This window comes from Chroicocephalus ridibundus, chromosome 1 (assembly GCF_963924245.1).
Source record: "Chroicocephalus ridibundus chromosome 1, bChrRid1.1, whole genome shotgun sequence".
Lineage (NCBI taxonomy): Eukaryota > Metazoa > Chordata > Aves > Charadriiformes > Laridae > Chroicocephalus > Chroicocephalus ridibundus.
The window spans coordinates 209,103,766-209,130,097 of NC_086284.1; the positions used below are offsets into that span (position 1 = coordinate 209,103,766).

Consider the following 26,332-nt stretch of genomic DNA (forward strand, 5'->3'; position numbering starts at 1 on the left):
TTTTTCGGTTCAACTTCTTTTAGACAAGGGGGTATATGGAAAAAATAAATTTAAAAAATGACATTTGGTGGCCTCATATGCAATTATAAAAAGACTGTGAGACAAGGAAATCATTTCAGCTCCGGAAAAAGGTCTTTCAAATTAAGAAAGGTAAGACAGTGGAGCAGATCTCCAGCTAATATAAAATGGCACACAGATTCACCTTGTCTAAAAATCAGATCCAATAGCAAATCTTTGCTGCAGCTTTCCCTGCTGGAATTGAAACATGAACTGAGAAATGAATCTCATTTACACCATGATGAATCCCAAGTATGCAAATAAAGCCAAAGCGGAACTACAGGTGTAATACAGATGTACTGAGAACAACTTCTCCAGTTTTCAAGCCTGCTTATCTGCCGTTTGGAACAGTACAGCATTCACTTATCGCTCTTCCCTCTGTTACCTTGTTCATTTGATACATCACACTTAGGAATCTGGGAGCAATAACCAATACGGATGTTTGGGTCAGTGGTAAAACACCAAGGTGATTCAGATCCATCTGGATTTCGGCAGTAGTTCTCCCTCAAATCCCTATAAAAATAAATATGTTAGCTCACAGCAGGGATAAGCTAAAGCCACTGATGCATTCTATTGCTTTTTATTATGAATTACTAATAATATAGGCTCCTTAAGGTCTGTATGTTACTGATCAGTGTCAAGTGCAAGGAAATGAGGAGCCAGTAAGAACACAGCATCCAGAAAAATATAGTAATTGTAACAAGAATATAGTTATGGGAATTCGTTTTCAGTGGATCTATGTTTTGACTGGATATAAGATTCCATTTGAAGATTAACAATATTTTCAATATAGCTTATTTTTATTCAGGATTCTCCAACAAAATTTGCATGGAAGCTGACATTGGATACACCTGCAATGCATTACAAGTGCTTTTAAATACAAACATTACCCAAGTGCTTAAAATTCCCTGTACTTTGAATGATTCTGCTGAGTTTAGAGAAACAGAGTCCTGTAGACTGTCATTTAAGAAACCGAGCCTTGGAATATAAAAAAAATGTATGTTGAAATTCTATACCGCTGTTACCTTTAAAGTAAAAGTTAGCCACAAGGGAACATCTTTAAATGTCTCTCACAGCTTGCATGAAATAGTCAAACCTCTTAAAAGTAAGTTTTATTTTCCCATCTCCTGACAGTTGTTGCCATGTTCTGTGCATCTCCATATTTCACTGTATTTTTCCATCTGCAGTGCTTACTGATAATAGACTATGGAAAGGATGGGCCTTATACTGTAATTTTTACTCATGTGAGTGAGTTGTGCACAGTTGTACTGGCAGTTCTGTTCGTTTTACTCAAGCTATTAGCCTGAATAGCTACTACGCCCTCAAGCATCGGCTGAATAAGCAGTTCTAATGTTAGCTCCTCTACACTGCCAGGAACATTGTTATAACCGTATGAGGGCCTAATGCTGCCGCAGCGTTAACACAGGCACAGCTCAAATTGGTTTAAGAGGTAGTTTGTCTGAGAAAAACCTGTGGGATCGGGTTCAGGCACTAACTTCCAGGCAAATTCAAGGTGGTCCTGAGACTGACAGAAGGCTCAGGATCAATCCGATTTTCCATTACAATGATGATTGTTGCGTTTTCAGTAGATGTGTTACAATGCACAGTATTTGATCAATAAACTGAACAATCTCAGTGAAGAGATTAAGACAACAAAACTATTTTGCCCAAACTACTATTGTTAGAGAGATAATCCAAACTCAGACTAGAATCTTTTCTTTACATTGAAAGATCCACGCTATTAAATTCCAGCACAAGCCCAGACTGATATTTAGCTAACAATAAAGACGTTTGGTACAAACCAGGCTGTGGGTCCCTGCTGGTCAGCTAGGTTTCCTCTATGCTCAGTGAAAAAAGGGCTGAAAGAGCATGATTAAGGTAACTGCCTAAAATAACTAGATTATTCACATCCTGGGAGTTTATGAACTGTAGAGAAAGGTTACATGACCAGTGGTACTTCAGGTAAATGCAGTCTGAGTCATGCAAGTACATTTAGCAATGAGACAGCAAAAGGATTAAAAAAAAAGAAAATAAAAAGAAGTTCTGTCAAATACTATAAACGTAAAATATTGCCAATGAGATTACACTTGGGTAACATTTAGGGCATATTAAGTTAAAGTCAGTAAGCAAACTGTGAACAACGACTTACCTCCATGAAAGAAAAACAATACTATAGAATCCCAGAATCATAGAATAGTTTAGGTTGGAAGGGACCTAGGTCACCTAGTCCAACCCCCCTGCAATGAGCAGGGACATCTTCAACTAGATCAGGTTCCTCAGAGCCCTGTCCAACCTGAACTTTAATGTTTCCAGGGATGGAGCATCTACCACCTCTTGGGGCAACCTGTGCCAGTATTTCACCACCCCCATTGTAAAAAACGTCTTCCTTCTATTTAGTCTAAATCTATCCTCTTTTAGTTTGAAACCATTACGCCTTGTCCTATTGCAACAGGCCCTGCTAAAACATTTGTCCCCATCTTTCTTATAAGCCCCCTTTAAGTACTGAAAGGCTGCACTAAGGTCTCCCCAGAGCCTTCTCTTCTCCAGGCCGAATAAGCCCAACTCTTTTAGCCTGTCCTCATAGGTGAGGTGCTCCAGCTCTCTGATCATTTTTGTCACCCTTTGGACCAGCTCCAACAGGTCCATGTCCTTATGCTGGGGACTCCAGAGCTGGACACAGAACCTCAGGTGGGGTCTTGCCAGAGCAGAGTAGAGGAGCAGAATCACCTCCCTCAACCTGCTGGGCACTCTTCTTTTGATGTAGCCCAGGACACAGTTGGCTTTCTGGGCTGCAAGCACTAATGTCCAGCTTTTCACCCACCAGTACCACAAGTCCTTGGCAGGGCTGCTCTCAATTCCTTCATTCCCCAGATGGTATTGATACCGGGGGTTGCACCGACCCAGGTTCAGGGCATTATAATCATAGAATCATGATGGTTGGAAGAGACCTTTAAGATCATTAAGTCCAACTGTTAAGCTAGTTGCATATTTACCACTAAACCATGTCCCTCAGTGTACCAGCACTACTGGGATTCAGGTCCCAGTCTGGAAAACATTCATACACTTCACAATCAACTAAACTGGTGAACACATGCTTGAAGAAAATGTTCATAAAAACACCTACAGGTTCACACAAGTTCATCTAGAACTAATATTTTGAGATCTGAAGAAATGATTTTCCCTTGTTCAAGTGGTTTTCAGCACCAGTAGTAAACGCATCAGGTTGCAGAGCAGGTACAGGGATCCTATAGTCTATTTTGATGGCAAGAATTTCTAGACATTTGAAAACTAAGCTCTTTTCGCACTGCAGTAATACCCACATGTCTCTACTCACTTGCACTTGAAGTTCTCAGGAGTGATGTTGTGCTGGTGAGGAAACTGGGAGTCCCATCGCTGGCACTGGATTCCACTCCATATGGTGTTGACTGTGCCGCGGTAACCCTCACCCTGCCCCTGAATGCAAGTTGATGTCTCGGCTGCTGCCTCTGTGTTGTTCACGACACTTTCATCTGTAGACCCAGAGAAGAAGTACTGTTTCATTTTCCTAAGACTGAACCTGGCTCAAGATGTCAGGTTTCAAGTCTACATTGCAGTTCAAGTTGTGGAGTTCTTTGTTGCAAATGCTGGTCTGACATCTTTTACAGAATAACTTTCTCTCCTTCACATTCACAACATTCATGAGATCAAAATGGGTATTAGATCTTATGCTAGTTTATCCACTTGCAGGCAAAGAATCTATAAAGTCTGCAACATTTAAGGATTTTTGTTCAGTGAGAGACCTGGCCTATGCTATATTATTGAAGGTCAAGAGATATTCTTGGTTAGTCTTTCCATTTCAACAAATATTTTCTCATTAGCTTAGCTTTACACAACTGAATGACCACCCACGTGTACACTGTTAAAGATGTTAATACATGTTTGCAAGATTAAAACCCAATTGGTTTTCTCCAAAGAATTCCCAGAATATCAAGTCACAGGAAAAAAAGATGCAGATAAAAAAAAAAAAAAAAAAAAAAAAAAAGAAAGATAAATCCTATTATGAAGTAATGTGCTAAATCCTCCTTGAAGCTTCTCTTTTTATGCCTCATATAGTTAGAGGGGAAAAATAAAACAGCCCAGCTTTTGGAAACCGAGGATCAGTATTCTCTACAGAGAGACAAATGTTTTAAAGACCAACAAATTCATCAGACTCAAGATCTTTTACAGATGTTGATATACTCTGCATTCACCCTGGTGTGGGCTGTCTTGAACTAAATTCAGAAAAACAGTGGTTTTTTAAATGACTCATTCACATAACTTGAAAGACTCTTTTTATTTCTTATGCAATTTTCATAATTGCAAATTAATGGCACAGATATTGCATCAGATATATACAAAGTAGTACAAAACTAAATATACTTCAGCAAGAGCAACACTTCTACAATGTCCCAAAAAGCTCCCAACATAATATTTTTGTAATTGCCTGCCCATCTGTTGGTAATTGCTATTGTTCACAAGACTAATTTTATTAATTACCTTAAAAGTATTAGTTGCCAGCAATAAGTATGTTAACAAAGTTTTAAAATTAGTTTTCTTCAAATGGTCCAGTGATTAGAACAATATTTGTGTGTTACTCATAATATAGTTCATTCCTGGTAACTTCAGCCAGTTCTGTGAACTTGCAGAGAACATGGATCTTAAGGAAACCAAATGTCATAACAGATGGGTTTGGTTGATTTGCTGTCTAATCTTCTGTGTTAAAGATCACTTCCCTGTCAGAAGATAACATCAAGTTGTGCAGTTGGATTATACATTTCTCCATGCTGGAGAAAATTTCCCTTTTTCTCTTCATCTGGTTGATGTTTTTACGTCAGTGTTTAATGGTTAAATTAATTTCCTGTCCTTCCTTCCCAAGGCTTCTTTGTCTGCAAAGATTGTCCTGTTTCATTGGGATTGTGAGTTCCATGCTCACTCCAAAGTCAAAAGGACATTGCTCTGAGAGTCTCACAAGAAGGCTGACAAATGTACCCTTTGTGGTGAATTCATCAAACAGGCTTGCAGCTAGTAACTATATATTTAACCATTATTATTCACTTTATAAGTAATTGGACAATGAAAAGACAAATTCGTACACCTGATAGAAATACATATCTACCTATTTCAGGTTTCCATCATCACTAACAGATGAAAAAAAAATTGGAATTATATTCTAAGATAGCTCCTAAACTGATTAGGCTAGACATTGCCACGTCACATTCAAATATGTATTAGGTTTTTTTAAACATATATATACAACGCTTTCATTAAAAATGAAAGAGATGGGGTGTACAATTTGGAGAAAAATAGTTACCCGCCATGATAAATTTTAGCACATATATGGCATCCTGGCTGCATAATATTTCCTAAGTAGATCAATAAATTACAACTATATAACTCTAGCGAAAAGTCTTCTTAAATAATAGTAAAAATGCACAAAAATTCAACCTAATGCAAGCCATTACAAAGACCTTATTTATACACAAAAAGTTACTATTTCAACTGTAATGAATTGTACGGTGCATCTGCTCTGTACTCAGTCATGCTAGGGAAAAAGTAACTAGGTTGGCAGTTATGTATCTTTGTATGTTTTGTGGGTTTCTTAAAAATCACATTCCTGAAAAAAAATAACTAATGCATCAATTTTAGCAAGGCCATAGAGATATTTTGCAAAGCATTCTTTCTTATATATGTACGGACACACAACTCATCGCTAAACTTTACACTATGCGTCTGTACAGTGACCTCTATCTGTAGATCAGATTTTACAACAATTTGTCCATGTCAAAATGTTCTGTTTAAAGGAATCAGACAAACTTAACTTTCACATTGTCATGAATACTTGCACACCCAAACCTCTACTGGAAAAACTTACTTTATAAATAATTATCTAAAGTTTAATAGCGCCGAGCACAAAGACCGGATATGTAGAGCACTGGTGGATGAGTCCTGAGACCACGCTCACCAGTTCTCTTCCAAGGTGGGATCAGGATGAAGCTAAATATCAGTAAGGCTGAATTCCCATCCTTATCCTAGCATTTTCTCTAAAATCTAAATTAAGACCTGCAACTCCAAAGCCTTGTTCCAATGAGAAAGTCATCACGAATTAAGTTAGAAGATGAATTTAAATTCAATAAACAATCCTTATTATGCAGGTAGGTACTTAAATTTCATATCGGAAGTACTCTTTTTTTCTTTTTTTTTGTTCCAGTTCAGCTTTCACAGTTCTAACTGAGATCAAAAGTACTGTTAAAGGAAGATCACACAAAATTATCATCTTATAAAAGACTACTATTTATGATTTATTAATTAAATGTCACTTCTTATTCCTGTATGAAACTTCATTATGAATAGAAGAATTTGGTAATTGTCTAGCAGCATTTTTCTACCATTTTTCTACCTACCTATATTTTTTTTATATTCTGGATGACTCAAATTAACCATGTAATTCAGACAGTTACTTGAGAATTTCCTGTTAGTAGCATTTCCACCATCACACGTTCACTCTGAATTCCCCAACCAAAGTGCAAAAATGCAAAGGTTTCCTTTTTTCCATAAAACCTTCCTTATTTTGATACTTCAAAATGCATAACTTTATTAATAAGGGCCAGCTCATGCATTCATAGATGCTTAAGTAAAGAGATGAAACATTATCCAGAGCTTTGTCTGTAAAGCCACAGATAGTCTTCTCAGTGCTGGTTCTCACAGTAATGCCAGCATGAGGGAATCAGCGGGGGCCTTGAGTCATTCTACAGTTGAAGTAACCAGTCAGAGTACTATTTCTGTCTTTAATCCCAATGACCCAGAAGAAAATCCTGCACAAATTTTAGGTCAATGGTGAAACTCCTACTGACTTAAAAGAAGGCAAGGATTTTGCTGGAGTATTCATGTGCTTTCATCATAATACTATCTAGGTATTTTTGGAAAGAGACATAGTTGGAAAAGAAGAAGAGTCCTAAAGTACTTCATCAGGAAAATTCCTACTTTTGCTTCCACTTTTGCAATGTCTTTCCTAATGTGTCAGTCCACAAAAGGAAAATGTACCCTGATTTGTAACAAAGGATGTTAAAAGTAGATTTTAAAAATAAAGAGGTACCTAATCCAGTAAAGAAAGTGTTCTAAACACAGCAAAGTCCTCATTAAACATGATCCATACAATTCTGCAAATGTCAGTAAGAAACCTGAGTGACGTTATGGGGAGAAGCTGCTCATGCTCAGTTACACTGCCTCCAGGCACCCCTACTTCAAGCAGTACAATCTACAGTTCTGGGTGGTAGGATAGTGGCTGTCCCTTTTTTCCACTTTTCCTTCAATGTACTATCTCACATTATATGAAACATGAAAAAAAAACCCCAAACCAATGATTTGTTGTGTTTCCGGGTTGCTTTGTTGTTGGTTTTTTTTCCATAAAAACATATGATAAAGTGATGAAACAAATCAGACCCAAGCTCAAAAATCACAGTACTGAAGAACTCTTTGTCACCTAAAACCTGCACAACTACAGTTTGTCCTTGAGCACAGAGAGTTCTTTCCAGGTTTTGCCAGTGTCCACAGCTAGGCTTTAAAACCAAACAATTTTTAGTTCAAATACATTAAAAAAAAAAAATATATATCTGTATCCAATTTTTCACCATTAAGACTTCTCTGCAGGTTCAGCATTTTGTAATCACACTTTTAAAACTGTCATAGAAATGATGAAACGGATCTGAGAAGGATCCTTTTTGAGGAAATGTAGATTAAGCCGTTGCCTACACAATGAATGCTGGACCTCTGCTATGCCTCTGTGCGAAGCAAGGTGGAAGGTAACACTTTATCAACTATTAAACATCAGTCTCTTTTTACTGCCTCTTTTCTGTAAACATCCTTATCTTACATAAATATTAAGCTTAAAATGAGTGACACTTTTATTTGTTTACATACTATGATTCAACAAATAACTCTTTAATCAGAACTACACATTCAAATGGGCAGTTGAAATCTCTGCTTCTAAAAGATAAGTAAACTAATACTGGTGATTCTTTGCCTTCCCAAAAGTTGTAGGCGCACTACAATGGTTCCTTTTATACCCAGATTCTCAATTTTGCTGTTTCACTTCTTGCTCTTTCCCATCAAACCCAGACCTTTATTGAATTCTCTCAGTGCTTTCCAGGCTCCAGTCACCCCTGCCTATTGCCCATGAGTACTGACAGCAAAGGCTTAATTCATAGTAAAACCACCTGGGTTGGTTGGAAATCAGGTAGGCAGCAATCAAACACTGTCCTTACCATAATAACCCCATATAGCTCTGCAGCTCTCCAGTGACTGACATATGTCACTATGGCTGACCTATGTCTTTGCCCTATAGCTCATCCCCTGAAGTGCAGCTGTCCTTTCTCCTTTTTTTTTGTAAAAAAGCGGTATTATCTCCCCACTCCCGTCTTCCCTGTAGTCCATGTCCTCATTCATGCCAAAGTAACAGTCATTTTCTTTTTTCATATCTGTTGTCACTGCTTCCATTTCTTCATTTCATCCTACACTTCTTTATTGCTGTTATAGTTGTCCTTTTATCCTCTCTTCTAACTAAAAATTGTCTCAAGCCAAAACCACAGACACATATGTGAGCAACTTCAAACCAATCCTGGGGTCCCTGAAGTCTTAATCCAGATCCAATTTTTGCAGCTTGAGCCATCTCTAATCCCTAATTGCTCCTGTCATCTCTTTCTCACAGCCCTGGCTGTAAGCCACAATGTTTTATGCTGCCTTCTGTGCTTGGAAATAAAGTTACAATGCCCTCCTGTCTCTTCAGTCTTAAAAACATATTTATTTTCTGAATGCTTCCTTCCACTGACTTTTTTGCCGAAAATTTTGTATATGAGCTGTTGTCAGCATTTTGGCTATAGAGCATGCTAGCACTCATGACATGTAGCAAAAGCCGCAAGCAGCATGCTGCCTTGTGGTCACTCCCCCGAAGAGAGGACACCTACGTTTTTGTATATGGTCCAAGGACTTGGATTTGAAAAGCATTTTTTCTAATTAGTATTTCTTGTAAAGTATATAAACAGTCTTCAGCATAGGAATTAAAAACCTGTGTGAGAATCCAAACCACAAAGCTATAAAGACATATAACTCATGGTGTTCTCTTTTTAGTGCACTGAGATTGCACACAGCCACAGCTTCAGAAAATGGAGCAGCCACTGAAACCCAGAACTGCCTAGTGTTTTGGGCTCCCTGCTAGGAAGTGGGAAAACAGTTTTTCTATGTGCCTCAAGAAAGACAGAAAACTGAAAACAGGGCTCTGATATTTTGTGTTGATATTCTGGTTACCAAGCTGGTGATGTAACAGAAATATCAGCAATAAATTCCCTCTCTGGGTTATAAAGCTGAAAATACCTGATGGATTAAGCACTTTCAAGATCACTACTTTTGTATTCTTTCTCATATGAATTGCTTCAATAATTCCCAAAGATCTACACTTTTCTGCAGTGAAAATACAGTTTTGCATGTGAAATTTCCACTGATCTTAATATACTTTCCAACTGAAGATGAAAGACAGGATTTCTAGTTAATTCAGTCAACTTTTGCCTAGAAATGAGACAAAAGGCTTTCATTATAACGTTAACATCATTACATTGAGGAGTATTTTTAAATTTCATTTTGGTGTTTACCTTTTCTTCAGGACTCTAGTTGTGACTTGGGTAGACAGAGGTGACATTACAGTGGTTTGCCAGAGAACTCCCATCCAACTATTTTCTAAAGCTTAGACCAGACTGGAGATACTGAAAGTTGCATGGACTGTAAGCTTACGTGACCAGCAAAGCCAGATGCGAATCCTCAGAACACTGACACATCAGTTCAGGAAATGCCAAAGGATAAAGGTTTATAAAAGTTGCATTTGTGAAACAGTCAGCTGTAACTTAGGAATATTTTTTTTTTTGTAGTAAAAACACTTCTACCAGGGGAAAAGAATAGATCTAGTAAACTACATATGATTCATATATTATCTAATAACTAGAGAAATGTTGGAAGCACAGTTTATTTTAAAAAAATCCCCACCAAAAAAAAAAACCCAAAGCACAAACCAAAAATCCAAAACAACCACCCCCAACTAAATGAGTTAACTAAAAAAATGGAAAGATGATTCAGTTATAAAGCTAAGCGAGCCTGTGTTCCCAATGGGGAAAGAGTGAACTTTCCCCATTACCAAGGGTCATCAAAAACCGTAGATACAATTATGTGAATTAGTTCACAGGCAAGACTTTCAACATGGGCGTGACTTAATGGGTGCCTGTCACAAAACAAGCAGTAGGCCTGTTAAGTTTTTTCTGTCTCTGGAGAACCTGGTTACAGGCATTGCCTGAAATGAGAAATTAACCTCGCTTTTTTACAGTGGAATAATTTTGCTAATTTTAACTACCTTCTACTGGATTTACAATGACACATGGTAGTGCAGAATAAGTTCAATTACTCCACATCAGGAAGTACATTAAGAGTACTCTCACTCAACCTTTTTATTTCAAACAATTGACTAATTGGTAAGAAGTGACCGACGCTCCGAGACATTATACTGGCTTAAGCCAAGAACAAGCAAGAAGGCAAAATTCTGAACTGTTGATGGTGGAAGCAGAAAACAGCATAATTTGGTTTGGTACAAATTCCAAGAGAAAATGAGGAATACCATGCTTTCCCCTTTAGGTAGCAACTGCTCACATATAAAGGTTCATACCAGAGCCATTCCCTTTTCTCTTCTCTCCTTCGTATTTATGTATATGCCAACATTATGGGAAAAAAATACAGGATTACATTGTGGAAACAGACTTTTTGTAAGATCCACGACTATCCCTATTTTATCTAGGTTTGAGATACCTCAATAATGGTTTATCTTGGTTTATATAACAACAACAACAAAATACAGAGAACCCTAAAAATTAAACAGTCGTTAAAAATCACTCCTTTTATGCTTATTTCCCCCCCCACCCCCTTTTTTGAATTCTCACATAAATCCAGTTCCAGGTGAGCTTTATTGTTATTTTTAATAGAATCTACTCTCTTCTTCTATCCTTCTCCCAAGACAGCCAAATGAATTTTACAATGACATAAGCCTACTGAAGTGACGCAAAGCTAGATGAAAAGCAGAGTGTCTGGTTTCGAGGATTTTTATTTTTTTTAACACTTAATTTTGGTCAAAATTCAAGCAGGACATCAAAGGAAATTGTAGTTTACAAAACTGCAGAACTAAGAGAAACTGACTTTCTCATGGGCTAACATGACACTGAGTTTCACTGAGCAGTTTTAGACGCTTCCCTTTGCCCCTACTTCACGGAAAATCCAAAAGTACTCTTTTCCCTTTTCTGCCTGTATTCCTGGGGGCTCTGCCACAAGGGTGGGGCACATGAGGCTGACATTTGACTACAGTATTGATTCGGTCAAAGTCATGCCTTGTTTTCAGAAATTGCCTTTATTCCTAAAATGCTATTAAGAGAGTATTTTAAGTAAAGATAATAAAAATAATAACAAAAAAAAACCTGCCTAGGTATTACAAGACTGCCTTTAATATCACGCTTGTACATTGATTATTTCGTAGACTATTAGTTCACTAAAGGGAAAAAATTAGATCCCAAATCTGGCAATGAGGAGTATGGGAGATAAGGGAGGAGACTGTCAGCTGTAGATCCACAAGCTGTGAATGAGTTAAGGAATTCCAGGGATGCAAGTCTTGGTTTCCTGACTAAAACATGTTCCAACAAAACTTAATTCTACCATCTGCCTCAGCCCCAGCATTACCATGAAAGTCTGGAAAAATTACTTTACCCATGTTTTCAAGGGAGGTCAAATATTTTTACCTTCCTCATTGTCCCTGTATTGCTAATTTAAGACATCTGATTATCACTAGAACAGAGCAACCACCAAAGTTAGGAGGATCTGGGCTTTGAAGATAGACTGTGTTGCAGAATTCTCTAAAAATTCTGAACTAAAGCATCTCAAAGTGGGCATCCAACATTTGTATAGCCTAATGTTACTTTGAGTCAATTCCCTGTCTGTGAAGTGGGGATAACAAAAGCCACCATCTTGTAGCTGATGTATGAAAAGAAATGAATTGCCTTTGGAGTGCTTTGATACTGAAGTACTGAATATCACAGAGAAACCCATGAGGAAATTAATAATTCTGTCTTCAGCACAAGGCTGGACAGAGTGCAGGAACCAAGGCCTATGAACCGCAAGAAGAAAACAAAGTAATGAAGAGTTGTTGACAGAGAGAGCACTGAGAAGGGAAGGTGTACCTGCATCTACTCACAAATTGTAATGCACGTGCCCAGCAGGGCTAAACTAACACTCTACATGAGATCTTCATGATGTTGTGGCCTCACTTTTTTAGTTCTTGATTTTCCTACATTTTAATGCAATTTCCTGTATACAAGATATACACATATTCCAGTGCTAAATTACACGCAACTCTTTTATTTCCTGTCCAGATTAAACATAATGTCTTCATAGGAGATCCTCTTTGAAAGCTATGTTTTAAAAGTCAGTGAAGTGCAATGAATGAACTAGCTGTGGTCCTATATTGTTTGAACTATCTGTGTCCAGATTTTGGAAAGGAAAAGGAAGTAATAAATTTTACTTGAACTCACCACACGTTTTAATTGCACAGAACTCCCAGGGGGTGTTAGGGTCAAGAGTGTAGCACCATGGTCTCAGCTTGCCATCGGGATTGCGGCAGTAATTATCATCAAAGCCCTTGTCAGGATATCTGCAAACCACAACAAGAAACGTGTCAGGGAAGTCTTCCTGGCAACACTGCACAGGCTCGTACAAGGCGAGTGTTCAGCAGAGGCAAATAAGCAGTTCTTATTAACCTTGGGTCTGATCCTGTGAGATGGATGCAAATACTCTTTTAACACTATTAGAAAGTTAATAACATAAAGTCTCCTTCCAAATATGCAGTCGAATCAGACCTCCACTGAGGGGATTCCCTGCTGTGCTAATGCACAGGATACCGGATGGGGTAACTCCGCTAATTGCTAAACTCTTGCTCTTGTGTCTGTCAACTGATGACCAGACTCTAAAGCCACTATTTTTTTTGAAACAGCCCAATTAAGTGTGGATTATATAAACAGTGCCTGGCATGCTGGACTCATTAAGAAAACAGGTTCTTCAGTGCAACAGCCCTGGGTTCAAACTGGAAGCTATTTTGAATAGCCATGTTACTAATGATAGCTCCATTTTTGTAATAGAGCTAGTTCTAGGTCATGCCCTCATTTCAAGCATTGGGGGGAAAAAGAAGAAAAATAAGGAATTAACTTTCGTCTCACTTTATCTCATAATGATTTGAAACTATTATGGCATTTAATTGTTTCCACGTTCCTATTGCCATCATTGAACAGTCAGGCAGATATTCAAGATAAGGAGGTTCTTTTTGTATAAATGTGCTACATGAATGTCTATAAACTTAGAGAGAAGATAAATGCATACTTTTTTTTTCTTCAGTGAATAAAAGTTGTCTTGGTTTTCCAGTTTTATTGAAACATGTTTGTAAAAGAAACAAAAAGTACATTTGCCCCTGAGGGAAACATGAAAAGTTTGTAAGAGAACAATAAAGTTAACTACCTGGGAACCTGAACCCATTTACAACTGCAAGCAGATGTGTTTCGTACAAGCAGAGGAAAATATGATTTACAAGCGCATGTTTTTGCTAGGATACTTTTTCTGTCAAACAGTCATCCTAATTTTGACTCATACATTTGCAACTTGATCTCCTATCCCTTGGGAAAAACCAGGTCCCTTCATCTATACAAGAGACAGGGGCAGGATACAAGTAGATTTAAAAAACAAAAGCAAAAACCCTAAAAAACCCAACAAAAAAAAAAAAAACAGACAAAAACCAAACCACCAGAAGCACCAAAAAGGAGAAACCTCACAAAACTGGAATTCGAGGGCAGTCAAGAATGTGGTATTTTCAGATCTAGCAATAGTACCCTATTTTCTGCTAGGTAGAAAACAAATTGTAAAGGAGCAAACTGTGTTCAAGGATTTCACAAGAAAACAATTAATGGGCTAATAACATAGCAGAAAACGAGATGTCTTTGGCCATCCAGTAGGTGCAGTGATGAGCTTTTGTGTTGGCAGTACATGTTCCATGTCGCATTGCAATGGAGAGTCCATGGCATTACCCAGGAACCAAGAAAAGTCCAGGAATGGCAAGACACCTGCAGTCATAGTTCCCAAAAGCAATTCAAACCAACTGGGGATGTAAAGGATCCACTTTCTAGAAGGCAAGTATCTTTCATAGCACTATTAGGCAAGACAGGGTCTTGCCTAATATTATACGATATGGTATCACAGTATGTCAAAAATATGTTATTTACTAACTAGAACTTAAGTAGAGGTGTAACAGTTCTTTCAGGATCAAACTTTAAGCATCTTTGCGGGATGGAGCAGTGTCTGTGAACTGTATCATTCCACCTACTATATCTATGTGCCCTTTTCTAGAGTAACAACAGCTTTCCCAGTCACTGGTTCTTCCCCCAGTATTCAGGCACACTTCTGCCTTCCTTCATATCCAGTAAGAAACAGTTCCTTGGTTCCTATAGAAAAGGCCAACCTTTAAGACACAAATATTAGGGATAAGATAAACAACGGGGCTTCAAACTGTTCCACGATTCAACAGTGAGACTGTGGAGGATTCCCTGAGAGCTCATCCCTTTGCTCTGCACACTCCTCCTTCACTCAGTACACTTGGGCACAGACCTCTTGTTTGGCCCAACAAAGAGCCTGAGGTTTTCAAGATCTTTCAGAACCCTATATATTTGGTTTTTTTTCCCCCTGAAATCACAGCAGCTATACTACTGAAACTAAAATGAAGCATCCAGTGTCAAAATCAAGACATTTTCTCGGCTTCTGGAGGGGAGAAAAAGAGTGTTAGATGAAGAAATAACATTTATTCTCTTTAGAGACAGATGTTGATCCCCAGCTCTGCTGGAACCAAACTGAAACTTTAAAGGTGTCTAAACCACTTCATCAATATTTCTTTTCCCCTTCTTTTTGTTTTAAAAGACATGCAGGGCTGGAAACTTGATCTTATATAAAGTAAATATTCATGCAAGAGATATAAACCAGAGTAGTTAAAAAAAGGGTACCTGCAGTTATTCAACGCATAGTACACTTCAACCCCACTTTCCTCCATGCACTAAGTGCCTATTTTCAGAGCACATTTGATTTTGACCAGAAAATATAAGCAGAAGAGGAGAAAACTGTTGCTTCTGTGTGCCCCCCTATGTCTCTCTAAGTCATTATCATCAATGGTCTTCCTTCTACACTAAGGTATAATCCTACTCATGAGGAGTACAGGACAGAACTGGAGCTTCAGAATACAATTCTGCATCAACTAATAGCTAAAAGTGGTCATGCAGTTGTTTTGGGGTTCCTACTGCTAGCTTTAATCACATTTAAGTAAACAGGCATTATCAATTCCCTTCAGTAAGTGACTTCTGAAGGGAATAAATGTGGAACAATTCTGTGAGGTGACAAAAAGAAAAAGTGAGATGTATTCACCCTGAGCTGAAAGCATTGTCCAACAGCAGGTAGATTGGAGCATTTGAAAAGGTTACTAATTTTACCTCTCTTTCTTCGTCATATGAATCCATAAATGAAAATAAGTCTAAATCTCTCCATCTAGTCCTTTTTGGTTTCCAGGTTATTCACATTACCCCTAGATGGTATAGTATAAGCCTCTCTAGAGATCGCTGCATTTTAATGGGTCATTTGTTCCAGACCTCCTCTCTTATTTTCAACTTAAATAAAAAACAAACAAACCAAAGCCCACAACATTTTTAAAAGCTAGCATAATCTAAAAGTAATTGTCACTACCTTTAGTGACCATTCCATGAAGTTAATTAACATCAGTGTATTAGAAATGTACTGGACCCCAGTTACTCTTCTGAAAGCCCACACAGATCAGGTCTGTCTGGATGGATTGCTTTATAATAAAAAAGCATTTTTATAACAGTCTAAAAACACTCAAGAAGACATTTTCTGAAGGATATCTTTAAAGATGAAAGATGATCATTCATGAGACTGCAGTTAATCTGAAAAGCCATTTTGCAAACAATCCAAAATTAACGGAAAACAGAAATTTCCTCCTGAGAGTAAAATCATTATTGTTTTTTACCCGGAGGTTCTATAAATGTTTCACTCCCAAGGAACAAAATCCTTTCTCTGACTTATTCTAGGATGCACAGCAAGTGCATGGCAAAAGTCAGAAACAGATTATCTTCACTCCCAGTTTGCTAATACAAGATATTTATTGTAGCAGAAGTATGGGAGACCCTGCTATTATTCATGAAGCAGATCATCTGAGCCAAAAGGAAAAAGAGGTTATATAGAATCATAAAACCATAGAATGTGTTGGGTTGGAAAGGACCTTTAAAGGTCATCTAGGCCAACCCCCCTGCAGTAAGCAGGGCCGTCTTTAACTAGATCAGGTTGCTCAGAGCCTCATCAAGCCTGGCCTTGAATGTGTCCAGGGATGGGGCCTCCACCACCTCTCTGGGCAACCTGTGCCACTGTCTCACCACCCTCATTGTAAAGAACTTCTTCCTAATGTCTAATCTAAACCTACCCTGTTCTAGTTTAACACCTTTGCCTGTTGTCCTATTGCTACATGCCCTTGCAAACAGTCCCTCCCCAGCTTTCTTGTAGGCCCCCTTCAGGTACTGGAAGGCCTCTATAAGGTCTCCTTGGAGCCTTCTCTTCTCCAGGCTGAACAACACCAACTCTGTCAGCCTGTCCTCATAGGAGATGTGCTCCAGCCCACTGGTCATTTTTGTGGCCCTCCTCTGGACCCGCTCCAACAGGTCCATATCACGTAAACTCCAAAAATACAGATCCTTAATGTTTTGCTGAATAATCAGGCTTTCTAAAATCTATCAGTACCTGTATTTCTGAGTATGAAAACAATGCTTTATTTAGTGGAACACTTCAACATATATAAAGATAATTTCAGTGGAAGGTCTCAATCATTCAGAGACTGTTGATCCTTGCAGTCTTCCTCTGGCAGTTTAAGTTTATTCAAACCACTTTATAAATGGAGTTAATCCAAAATACAGAGTAAAACTAAAATTAAACTTTAGTCCTGTTTAAAAGAAACACAAAGGCCCTCCTGTGTGGCCTAAACCACCACACAAAATCCTTCCAAAATGATGTATTATAGATGACCCTTTGCAGTCAGGTGAATTTCACCCTCTAGGAAAATCCCTAATGGGGATGAAATTTTTCTTGCTATTTCTGACTCATGTTTTGGTATTATCTATCTATGCCTAAATTAAAAAAAAAAAAAAGTCTAAAATATAAATCCATTTGCATAAAATGCTAAACAGAACGATGAATTCCTTTCCCAGGCTGAAAAAAAAACTTGTAGTAGGCAAACATTTTGGTCAAACAAATTGGATACTTAGACCTGATTCAACAGAAGATCATCTACAGCTTTAAAGCCGATCAATATTTTGAAAAAGGAGCATACTCTGACTTGACAATTTTGCAAGTTTAGATTCACTAATTGTGTTAAGAACTCTAAGAAAAATTTATGAAGTTTAATCATTATTTACTTTGTGACTACTTTAAGGTATTTTAAGCTGACCGAAGCTACATAACAACATATACAGAAACATTCAGAGGTCACTATTTTAATGTCAATGAAGCTAGGAAGGAAATTTTGATAAATTAATGCAGTGATGTACATCACTGCACTACGCAGCCATGGGATGTAGCCACAACTGCACAAAATAGCCTCTAGTCCCCATCCTGCATCTCCACCAGGACTGTAGCCAGCCTGCACACACCATGGACCAGAAGCCCAAGCAACTAAAACTGGTGAACTCCATAAATTTCAGTGCAGCTAATGCTGATTTTGTCCAACTGGTTCCAGAACATGTGTGATTTTCAAATTATAACCACATGGATTTACTTAAGGGGGAGGAGAGATTACCTCTCTGGACGAAATTTGTGCTTGTGTGGTCTCTGAAGATCCCAGCGCTGACACTCCTTGCCTGTCTCAGTGTGATCCATTGGCCCTCTGTAACTCTCTCCATTGCAGGTCATGCATTCCACTAGGAAAAAAAAATAGGTACTAGTTATTTATTATGCTGATGACTTGTAGCACATAAAAAAAAACTTAAAAACATTAAATCGTGTCCCTGCTGTTACAAATTGAAACCAACATAGAGAGGTATAAAAACATAATATCTTTTAGTTAGGTTGGTATGGGAAACGTCCTTTGGAATAGAATTGCATCTCCTCTTTAGATCTAACCCAGATGCTTATATTTGGTATCACTTTACAGGACACTTACAGTTTTGAGGCAGGCAGGTGCGAGCTGCTAGAGGCATTCATGTTCCTACCAGATTTTTGAGCTTACCTATGGTTAGGTACAGAGGGAGACACACATCTAAGGGAGGAGTACTTTGTAGAGGTGGTATTTTCAATTAACATTGATTATCCTAAATCACTCTAAGTCATAGTGTAATAACATCATAGAATCATAGAATCATAGAATCATTTAGATTGGAAAAAGACCCTTGGGATCATCGAGTCCAACCATCAACTCCACTCTACAACATTCTCCCCAACACCACATCCCCTAACACCACATTTAAACGACCCTTAAACACATTCAGGGATGGTGACCCCACCACCTCCCTGGGCAGCCTATTCCAGTATCTAACCACTCTTTCTGTGAAGATTTTTTTCCTAATGTCCAGCCTAAACCTACCCTGCTGCAGCTTGAACCCATTCCCTCTTGTTCTATCGTTAATTACCTGTTAGAAGAGACCAGCACCAACCTTTCTACAACGTCCTTTCAAGTAGTTGTAGAGAGTGATGAGGTCTCCCCTCAGCCTCCTCTTCCTCAAACTAAACAGTCCCAGCTCCTTCAATCGCTCCTCATAAGATTTAGTCTCCAGGCCCTTCACCAGCTTTGTTGCCCTCCTCTGGACTCGCTCCAGCACCTCGATATCTCTCTCATATTGAGGTGCCCAGAACTGGACACAATACTCAAGGCGTGGCCTCACCAGTGCTGAGTACAGGGGGACAATCACCTCCCTCCTTCTGCTGGTCACACTATTTCTAATACAAGCCAGGATGCCATTGGCCCTCTTGGCCACCTGGGCACACTGCTGGCTCATGTTCAGCTGCTTGTCAATTAGAACCCCCAGGTCCTTTTCTGCCAGGCAGCTCTCCAGCCACACTTCCCCAAGCCTGTAGCGATGCATGGGGTTGTTGTGGCCCAAGTGCAGGACCTGGCACTTGCCCTTGTTGAAGCACATTCCATTAGCATTGGCCCATCGGTCCAATCTATCCCAGTCTCTCTGTAGAGCCTCCCTATCCTCATGCAGATCAACACTCCCGCTTAGCTTCATGTCATCTGCAAACTTGCTGATGATACACTCTATGTCCTTATCAAGGTCATCAATAAAGATGTTAAACAGAAATGGTCCCAACACTGAGCCCCGAAGAACACCACTTGTGACTGGACGCCAGCTGAATTTAACTCCATTGACCACCAATAGAAGTCCATAATAACGGCTGAATCACAATTTCATGCAGCACAGTCTGTCTCTTTAAATTCCCAGCACTGTCAGCTACATATGATACTGTTTCTTTTCGATACTAATTCTTTTTGGCAGCTTAAACTGTGATACATTTTCAGCCCTGGTTTGGGAAAGTTTGCGGGTGGAGGGAGAGTTGGGCAAAAGCTACCAAAGGGATTTGAAATCACTGTTGAACAAAATATGCTTCATCATTTAGAATGAGAAGTCTTAAAATATAAAATAACTTCACCATAATTAACTATAGACACATTTCTCAAGTGCCCTCTAATTAGAGTAATTGTAACGAAGGATCACTTAGTAAATACTAATTTATGCAATTACAGATCTCACTCTTCAGTCAAAACATCCGCTACCAAAGTCTTCATCCTGCAGTGAGCTCCAGGTCTTATCCCATTTGAAACTCACTTAAATTGATCTTTAAATGTTAGCTTTTAATAGATTTTCAAGCTCCTTGTAAATCATTCTCTTCCTCCCTCCCTTCCTCCCGCTCCCTCCCTTTTCTCCCCCCACCACTGCATAGCTATTGCACATGACACATTGGCAGGAAAATTAAAGGCATCCTATCTTGAGAATTTAAATGGGTTGATTGACTGGAACTGAATTGCCTGATTAGCAAGATATAAGAGCTTAGTTTGGAGGTTAACAGAACTTAAAAGTCAACAAATGCACATGAAATGTCTTTTGAATTCTGTACCTTGAAAGCCAAATGGGATTGAATTTATAAAAAAACCCTTCTACTTATTTACAGTATTTATTCGAAAAACAAAATGCTTGCTTAGATTGAGCTTTCATCTTGTGATTCAATATCTATATTTTCATCAAAAACAAGAAGAAAAGTTGATTTTACCATGGAATAGCACTAGATGATTTTATCACTCAGTAATACTGAGATTGTTAATGGATTCACTATGGACTAGACAAGTGAAAAAAGGGTTGCATTTGTGCAATCAGCACAACTTCATTGTTCCAGCTCCTCCATGACCCGAAAAAAAGCTGTTGAGCCTGAAAACTTGTTTAAGTCTTCCAGAGTACTGGAAGATAACAAGGTCTCCTCTTTCTCTAATAACTGCTTTTCTTGCTACGTGAGTTATTCTTGCTGAGAAATCACCTATTCTTTCTCCAAAGTCCACGAGCAAGCATCACGGGAACTAGTGTTTCATTGTACCTGTTCTGTGTACCTGCTGTCAGGGGAGAAAAGGCAACTTTCCGCGTGAGCCATGCCGGGTTACCTTGTGAACAGAGGGGGATGTCGCAGACTTCATGGCGCGTCTCTGGACTGGTGGTGAAACACCACGGCCCTCCCTCTTCCCCTCGGGGGTTTCGGCAGTAGTTTTCCCGCAGGTCTTTACCCCGATAGCTCGAAGGCAAAAAGCTAGTTTTAAAATGACAATCATTACAGTATAAGAGCATGCAAACTTTGGTGTTAATCATACTATTTTTTACAAACAGTTAGAAACAATCACATTTCTGCTTCCTTCTCCCTCCACCCTGCCTACACAAATGCACACACCCAAATATCTGTCCATACACAAATACACATCTTCAGTCGGGATTACTCAATCGATGGCCTAAATCTGGGACAATTTGTCTAGCCCATAGCTTGCTCTAGCAAGTTTTACTCCCGTCCCTCGGGCGTCCGGAGCCAACTATCTGCTGCAGAGCCAGAGGCAGCAGCACAGCCCCTGCCAGCCCTCGCTGTGCTCTCCTTCACGAGCTCGGCACTGCTCACACAATGATGGAAGGGCTCTGGACAAGGGGGAAAACTGGTTTGGGTGCATAGGGGAAAAATTCGTTGGGTCCATAGCCACGCCAGACCTGCCATTCACATGCATATTGTGCAAATACAACAGGCCCGGCTGGGCTTTGCGTGCACCTACTACATAAAGGCCACAAGAAGAGACCCTTCTCACAGTCAGGCAGCAGCCAGAACTGGGCATCAGGAGTGTGTGAGCGTGACCAAGCGGTGTGACACACTGCGCTGAGAGGCTTTCACTGCCCGAAACCACCGACTGCTTTGCATTTCAGCATCAGAAATTTCCCCAGATCCCGCTTTAGCTGTCTTGCTTTGTGTTCTGCCACAAGCCCCACTGTTTTCACCTTAGGGTCTGCTACTTATAGACATCATCACTATCGTACAAATTAGGTCATTTAACAGTGACCTCACTGACTTAAACTGTGCTCTCCCTTTCATTATATGTTCTGCTTTTGCTGTAAGGGGCTATAAAATAACAAAACCCCTTAGGATTTTTCTCTTAGATTAGTGGTTCTCGGGCCAATGTTAAGCACTTTGTTCTTCTTTAGTGATTTAATAGAAATGTGAGTGAATACTCTATTTTTTGCCTAACACACATTTTCAGTATGAGACTTTGCTGTTCATGCTCCGTCCATCAAATGTAAACTCTCCAGGGTCAAGGAGTTGTGTTCTTAGCTGTCTGTAAAATTCCGTGCGTACCTCTAGAGAAACCCCCACATACACACTGACATATAGAGACATATGTAGGCATGTATACATACATATTTATACCTAAAAGTTATATAGATTCTTTTTCCCCAAAAACTAGGGACTCGGTAGTAAGCAATCCCCACAGTAAGAAGCCCAACCCCAGAGCTGGTTGCATTCAATGCCACTGCAAGAGCTCATGACCACACTCAGCCTGCACACTGCAGACGAACCCAGTGACACTTCACTGCCAGTTTCACTGCAGTGATGCTTGAACAGCAGCTAAATCTCTAAAGTTAAAAACCACATCAAATTCAGAGTTATGCTCAATTCCATGAATATTAGTTTTGTTCTTGTTAATTGAAAAGTTGGGCAAAAGACAAAGGGGATGACATAAAACTTGTAATTCAACTTAATAAATAGATTTAATTTTTGAGCTTTCTAAGATTTGTTCCATTTTTTTTTTCCAGCATATTTAAATTCTGGTGGAAATACCACAAGTAAAGTGCACCTTTTATTCTGAAAATGCCCAATAGTTTATTTTGGGTGTTTGTTCAAGGCTTTTTTTTTGGTTGTTTTTTTTGTTTTGTTTTGTTTTGTTTCAGTGTGTTTTGTGTTTTGGTTTTTTTTTTTTAATCACCAAGGGAATTCAAACATATCTATATTCTAGGAGGAAAAAAAGGAATAAAATTTCATCTAACTTCTTTTAGCAGACTAGACACTTGCAGCTTAGGAAACTAAACTAAGCACTTGGGACAGTCTTTATACACAGACACTGATTTAATTTATATACAAAAGCAGACGAGAAATGTATGGTTCCTGCTGTCCTTGGCAAATTCTATGTTACAAATGAATAAATTAACAATTTTTAAAAAGAGAAAGAAAGAAAGAGAGAGAAACAAAAAGAAAATTCTGACATGTGACATTTTAATCATGTTTTATTCCCATTAATGAAATCTTTGAACTAACTGAAGTGGAAAATACCTCTGTTAATTGCATTGTGGTTCTAGTCAAGGCAATGTGGAAGCATTATTTAAAAGTGCTTTTCTTATTTTTAGTGCTTGAAGAGAATAATTTTTATGTCATTACTGCTGCCTATAGAATTATTGCTTCTGGTTTTCCTCTGTAGTCTTGTAATACAAATATCTCAATTTTATTTTTTTTTGCTAAAGACAGCCCTGGGCAAACTTTACTGATGGGACATTGCAACCTGTGTATGTATTAATGTGGTATTTCAGTGCATATTAAAAATTGTTATTTAATTATCCTGCTGGAAAATCTTTCTGCTCAGAAATTACGGACATTAGAAAATACGGGGAAAAGGCATTTCAAATTATGTCAGGTATGTTGTCAGAAAATTAAAAAAGAAAAAAAAGTGTAAATGCATTAGAAACTCAAACGGGTCAGATATACAAGTGGTTTCAACAGGTACTGAAGCAACATTCTTGAGGGAGAAAAAGATGAGATGCAGCAAAGACCCACCCAGAAATGGAAGATGGACTCACTCCTAAAGCTGTGTGCTGATTTAGTTCAACTATATTAGGTAAGGAAAAAAGAAGAAAGCCAAAAACTGAAGCCAATAAGGGTAATGGTAAAAACAGATTCAACCACAGCAACAGCCATGGAAACTAGCAAAAAGCCTGTGAAGTACCAGTCTACTCTTTTGACCATTTCCCTTTGAACCATTTTTGCATTGGCTTTGTCCATTTAGACAAAAAAAGCTCTTAAGAGCAAACAGAAAGATAGTCCTGTAATCCATACTAAGATGGAGACAAAAATAATGGAACCCTGATTTCATCTGGGAGTCTCCAGGTTCTACTGGAATACAAATAAATAAAAATATAATTTGTTAAATCTAAGCACAAGTTTAAAGCCTGAAGTTACTTCAGTTCTTTCTAGAAAGATAATGAAAAATCACTAAAGTACATTTCTCCCTTGAATATGAAAAGGGATTTTTTTTTTCCAATGGCACTTTGTGATAATCAGATGTTGAGAAAAACTGACCTAAAAATCTAAGCCTTTCATACTAATAAGTTCCAAACACACCACTACTGTCTGCTTCTTCCCATCTCCCTCATGTCTCTGATGATGAAATCATATTTTCTGATGTTGAAAAACAAAATTAGCATGCAGCCACCTCATTTATCCAGTGACCTTTTAAAAATTAAACTTATTGCACAAGACAGGAGAAAAGTCATTCTCATAAAATACATCACAGAAGAGCGGCTGTCCAAATGTATTAGATAAAGCTGTAGATGCTGTATATTTAAATGCAATTTAGTGGTAATATATACTATTCAGGCACTTTTCTTTCTTTAATTTTATAAAGTCATATGTATATTATTTAGAATAAATATTCATACTTGCTTAGGGTGTAATTATTGAGAATTCTTTCATTTCTAAAAAATGAAGATTGTACACTTTGAGGTGTTAAGTCTCAAGAGGTAATTCCTGCGGGAGCTGGTGGTATTTGTCACACATTCACAGTTTAGAGCGGGCCTAGTCCCACACTCAAAATCAGACACAGTACCATCTATATTATAAGCAGCCAAGTCCAGTCAAGTCCAAGCCCGAGGCTCAGCTTTGTAACACATCATAAGAAGAGAAAACCCAAGTATCCTTTGCCTTTTAATGTTGTTCCAAGATATCATCTTGCATACTGGATAGATTTAGTCAGGACAGGACTGAGCAGTGCACATCCCAGTTCCTCACTAGCAGTCTCCAGCTTGGCACCTCCTAAAGAAAGTGCTGATGCTCTGAGTCCAGAACAAAAGGCAGCAATGTGGATAGGAAGCTTATGGGTGAGAGGACACTCGTTTTGGCTCTTAGGGCTTCATTATCTAAGTGGTTAAAGCCAATACAAAATGGTTCGAAGAGAAACAGTCAAAGAATAGACCAGTGCTTCATAGACCTTTTGCTAGTTTCCAGCAACATTTGTTGTGGTTGAATCTGTTTTTACCAGGAGTTTTTGGCTTTCTTCTCTTTTTTCTTAGCTAATATAGTTGAACTAAGTCTACCCTTAAGGTGTAGATATGGCCCCAGTTCCTCACTGTATCAGGTCTTAAACTCAAAACTTAAATGCCATTCCCGCTGCATCAGTCTTTTACTACTGCTCATGTGATCTGAAGGAAAGGATTTCAATAATCTGTTCTGTCCTTTCGATGTATTTGTTGCCTGGTCTAAGTGTTTTATAGAGTTTCACATTTTACAAATAATAGAGATTTAATAGTAACTATGCAAAATATAGTAACAATAATTATATACTGATCAAATAGATGGGCTAATATTCCTATTATCCCTCACTTCCCAATAATATATTTTTTAAAATTACCCATTTCCTGGGAGTCCAGCGATAAACTTCCAGACCCCAGACTGAAGTTATGCAGATGTTTTGTTTCTGCCAGTAGCTAAGAGATCAAAAGGATATAAACAGCTAAAAAAAGCTGTCACAGGGAAGGAAGGGATCCAGATACACAGGCTGGCATTAACAGAGACCTCTGGAGAAAGGCCAAGGAGGTAAGGTTTTTCTGAGACCTGGAGAGCGGCATCTCTTGGGGGAAAGGCGAGAATACACCTAAGAGATTTTGTTGTCTAAGGTCAGTTTTCTCATAAATTTTTTGTCTGCTAATAAGTCAAACCATTCTTTATGGAAGCTGTCTGAGCACTATTCCCATTGTCTCTGCTCATGAACTCTTACCTGTGCTCATGGGGGATCATTGAATTCCAAGCTTGACACTGGATACCACTTTTGGTAACAGATATCGTTCCTTTGTAATCTGCTCCTTTTCCAATGATACAATTTCTGACATAGTCTATTGCAAGAAAAGAGATGAAAATTAGGGTTTTGGTCAATGTATTTAAAATTAGAGTTCATCATCAATTTTTACATAAAACAATATATTTCTGATAGCCTTTAACTACTTAACTACTAAAAATAATGTGTAATCGTCCACATACATTCTTGCCTCTTTTTCTTTCCAAAATATTGATCACTAGCTTCCCAAAGAAAGCTATTGAAAATGTTTCCAAAGTGTCTGATTGACCCAAAGTCCATGTCTGAGAACTTAAGTCCCCCACTAATTAATGAGGCAAATAAAAGCAATATTCTGTCAATAACAGTAACTCATACAACTGAGCTTTTAACTCGTAAACTGAAGTAGCAGCTCAGACTAGTGCATATGATGGTAGGCAAATACATAGGTTGGAAAACTGAACAAAAGCAAGTTTATACATGAACTTG

General features: G+C 38.5%; 1 protein-coding gene across 2 annotated transcripts in view; it reads right to left on the reverse strand.

Moving 5' to 3' along the window:
* HGF (hepatocyte growth factor) overlaps positions 1-26,332 on the reverse strand; it is a 62,336-nt gene that overhangs the window by 18,521 nt on the left and 17,483 nt on the right. The window contains exons 4-9 of one of the 2 annotated variants that reach the window (XM_063323538.1): positions 25,790-25,904; positions 20,882-21,009; positions 18,032-18,152; positions 12,681-12,799; positions 3,392-3,566; positions 443-570 (exon numbers count right to left, since the gene is read on the reverse strand). In XM_063323538.1, coding sequence (XP_063179608.1) covers positions 443-570; positions 3,392-3,566; positions 12,681-12,799; positions 18,032-18,152; positions 20,882-21,009; positions 25,790-25,904 — 786 coding nt within the window. Of the gene's footprint in view, positions 1-442; positions 571-3,391; positions 3,567-12,680; positions 12,800-18,031; positions 18,153-20,881; positions 21,025-25,789; positions 25,905-26,332 lie in introns of both variants that reach the window. The other variant, XM_063323537.1, reaches the window with a different exon arrangement.